Raw genomic sequence first — 2,500 nt, 5'->3', positions numbered from 1 at the left:
TCACTCGTTCCGTACAGGATTAAGGCTTCATACAAGCTGGACTTATTGGAGCGAGATATTTGTCAGAAATTATGGTGATTTCGGTTTTGATTTTTTCTTCTTTTGAAGCTCATCCTGGCTATTTTCTGATGTAATGTTCTCGATCTCTGTTTGGTAGGAGATAGAGAGAAAGAGAGAGAGGGAGAGAGAGAGAAAGAGAGAGATAAAGAGAGAGAAAAAGAGAGAGGGAGAGAGAGAGAAAGAGAGAGATAAAGAGAGAGAAAAAGAGAGAAAAAAAGAGAAATAAGGAGAGAGAGAGAGAGAGAGAGAGAGAGAGAGAGAGAGAGAGAGAGAGAGAGAGAGAGAGAGAGAGAGAGAGAGAGAGAGAGAGAGAGAGAGAGAGAGAGAGAGAGAGAGAGAGAGAGAGAGAGAAAGTATGAAATGAGAACAGAAAGACTGGAGACGTGACCTTGCAGCCGTTTTGATAGAAAAGGGTCATTACTTAGTCGGAAATTACCAGCGTTTCTTTCCTTGGGGTCATAGAGGTAGTAGAGGAGGGATAGCAGAAGTTGATTTTTTTTTTCTTTTTTTTAAGTGGAAGTTAGTCTTCGATCATGAAAATATGTTGAGTAACTCTGGTCCGTAGGGATGACGCAAAAGTTACTATAATATCCAGTCAATACTTCATACGGGGTTGGCAGAGGAGGAATACTTGGAAGCTGAAAGTTTTTAGTTTTCATTTTATCTATTTATCAATCTCTTCATTTTAGGGAAGTTAGATCATCTTGTATTGGTTTCATTCTGATCTTTTCCTAGTGCTGTTGACAACAAGGAAACTCTTTTCTTCCTTAAGAACAAAATCATTATCGTTAGATATAATAACAATGACCACATCACCCTGCCCTGCTCACATGACTACGGACGAAGCCGTCAGATTTGTCCTATGCGCTTCTTGAACTATTGGGGCAGATAGTCACTGCTGGGAATCGGAGAGATGTGTGGGATTCGAATCCCCAACCGAGTAAATACGAGACAAGCATTATTCCGATTACGCCACCACCGCACTGCACGGACCATCTCGAGTCAACAAAACATTATTTCTTCTCTGAGTGACATTTGGTCCCGGTGACTGTTGCCGGTTAATTGGGGCAGCGGGTTCCTGTAAGATAGACTTGAGACAACAGATTGACCGATTGTTTTAGCGTTAAGAGCTTCTTAATGGTCCTTAAGAGGATTCATTAATAAGTTGTGTAAGTAGTCCTAAAAAAAATTTGAATTTCCGTCACTTAAAGTCGTTGATTAAAACAACAGAATTAAAATGAACTTCAAAATCCTTACAAAATTGTAATCCACAGACGCATATATCACTGTTTCATTATCAACATCAAGCCAAATAGTGGCTTTTATTAGATCTAGTTATTTATGATAATTGTATTGAGGACTAACAATTACGAATTGTTTTGTGGTAATAAAAAAAGGAAGAGTGACTGTGGGGTGGGAGTTTGGCGAAGAAGGAGCCAACATACAACGCGGTCTTAGATAAATTAAGAACAAAAGAAACAATCAGTCTTGAGATCAGTCATACGTTACAAAGCGTAATAAAACAATAAATAACAAATACATTAACAAAGAAACAAATAAAATCAACACAAATAAAACAAAGAGACTACGTCAGGAGGCGCGCAGCTGCTTCCGAAGACAGCAGCTTTGCCCTATGCGTTTGGACTGTTGGGAGAGTAATAGTCGCTGCAGGGAGAAATGGGAGCCTTGTACCCAGGACTAAGCAAATGCGTAACCAACACGTTTCCGATGACACCGCCTGTAGAATGAAATAAGAATAGAATGTTGTTTTCACTTACCTTTGGGTTCAGAGATGGACTTCGGGTCGCCATAGTTGTGGTTGTATGAGAGGGACTGAGTCCGTTGACGGTTGTGGTTCCGCTGTCTACAATCAACGCTACCGACCTCCTCGTACTGTCCATGCGAATATTGACAGAGGACTGACGGGTGTAGCGGACGGCTGGAGGCTGTAGGGGATGGTAAAAAGAAAGAAAAAGGGAGAATAATTTGTTATACAGAGAAAAAACTCTGATGGTCTTTAACATTTTTATTCTGACTGCCCTCAGGTTGTTTGGTTCATTCCCGTTGCATCTCGTTGGTAGCATGTTAACTTCTAAATCTTCCCTTCTATGCCTTGGGGCATTTTCCCTTTATACAGACTCTTCACAGAATATCTAATTAATCTCTGTCATTTTCCCTTAAGTAAAAAAATACGATTAACACTTCCATATATACCCCTAGAAGTCACGACTTAAACTAATTAGTAATATTTTGTTCTCATAAGTTATCAATATTTATTTCATATTTCTTATAACTATACGGAACCATTATCAATCCCACTGATCACTAAGTACTGTCATGACTGAACAAACACATTAGGCAAAGGTGGCGACTTCACCAAAGACAACACATATCAACTTAATCTTGTTTCTCTTGAAAATAATCCAAATAATTTTTATTT

The 2,500-nt window shown here is 39.2% G+C and overlaps 1 protein-coding gene across 2 annotated transcripts in view; it reads right to left on the bottom strand.

Moving 5' to 3' along the window:
• Positions 1-2,500, bottom strand: part of LOC143021735 (uncharacterized) — a 679,768-nt gene that overhangs the window by 139,843 nt on the left and 537,425 nt on the right. For both annotated transcript variants that reach the window (XM_076179421.1, XM_076179422.1), the window contains exon 8: positions 1,839-2,006. In XM_076179421.1, the coding sequence (XP_076035536.1) occupies positions 1,839-2,006 (168 nt within the window). The remainder of the gene's footprint in view (positions 1-1,838; positions 2,007-2,500) is intronic.

The sequence above is a fragment of the Oratosquilla oratoria genome, chromosome 42 (genome assembly GCF_046742065.1).
Source record: "Oratosquilla oratoria isolate Oo_2021 chromosome 42, ASM4674206v1, whole genome shotgun sequence".
Lineage (NCBI taxonomy): Eukaryota > Metazoa > Arthropoda > Malacostraca > Stomatopoda > Squillidae > Oratosquilla > Oratosquilla oratoria.
This window is presented reverse-complemented; position numbering and strand designations above follow the sequence as displayed.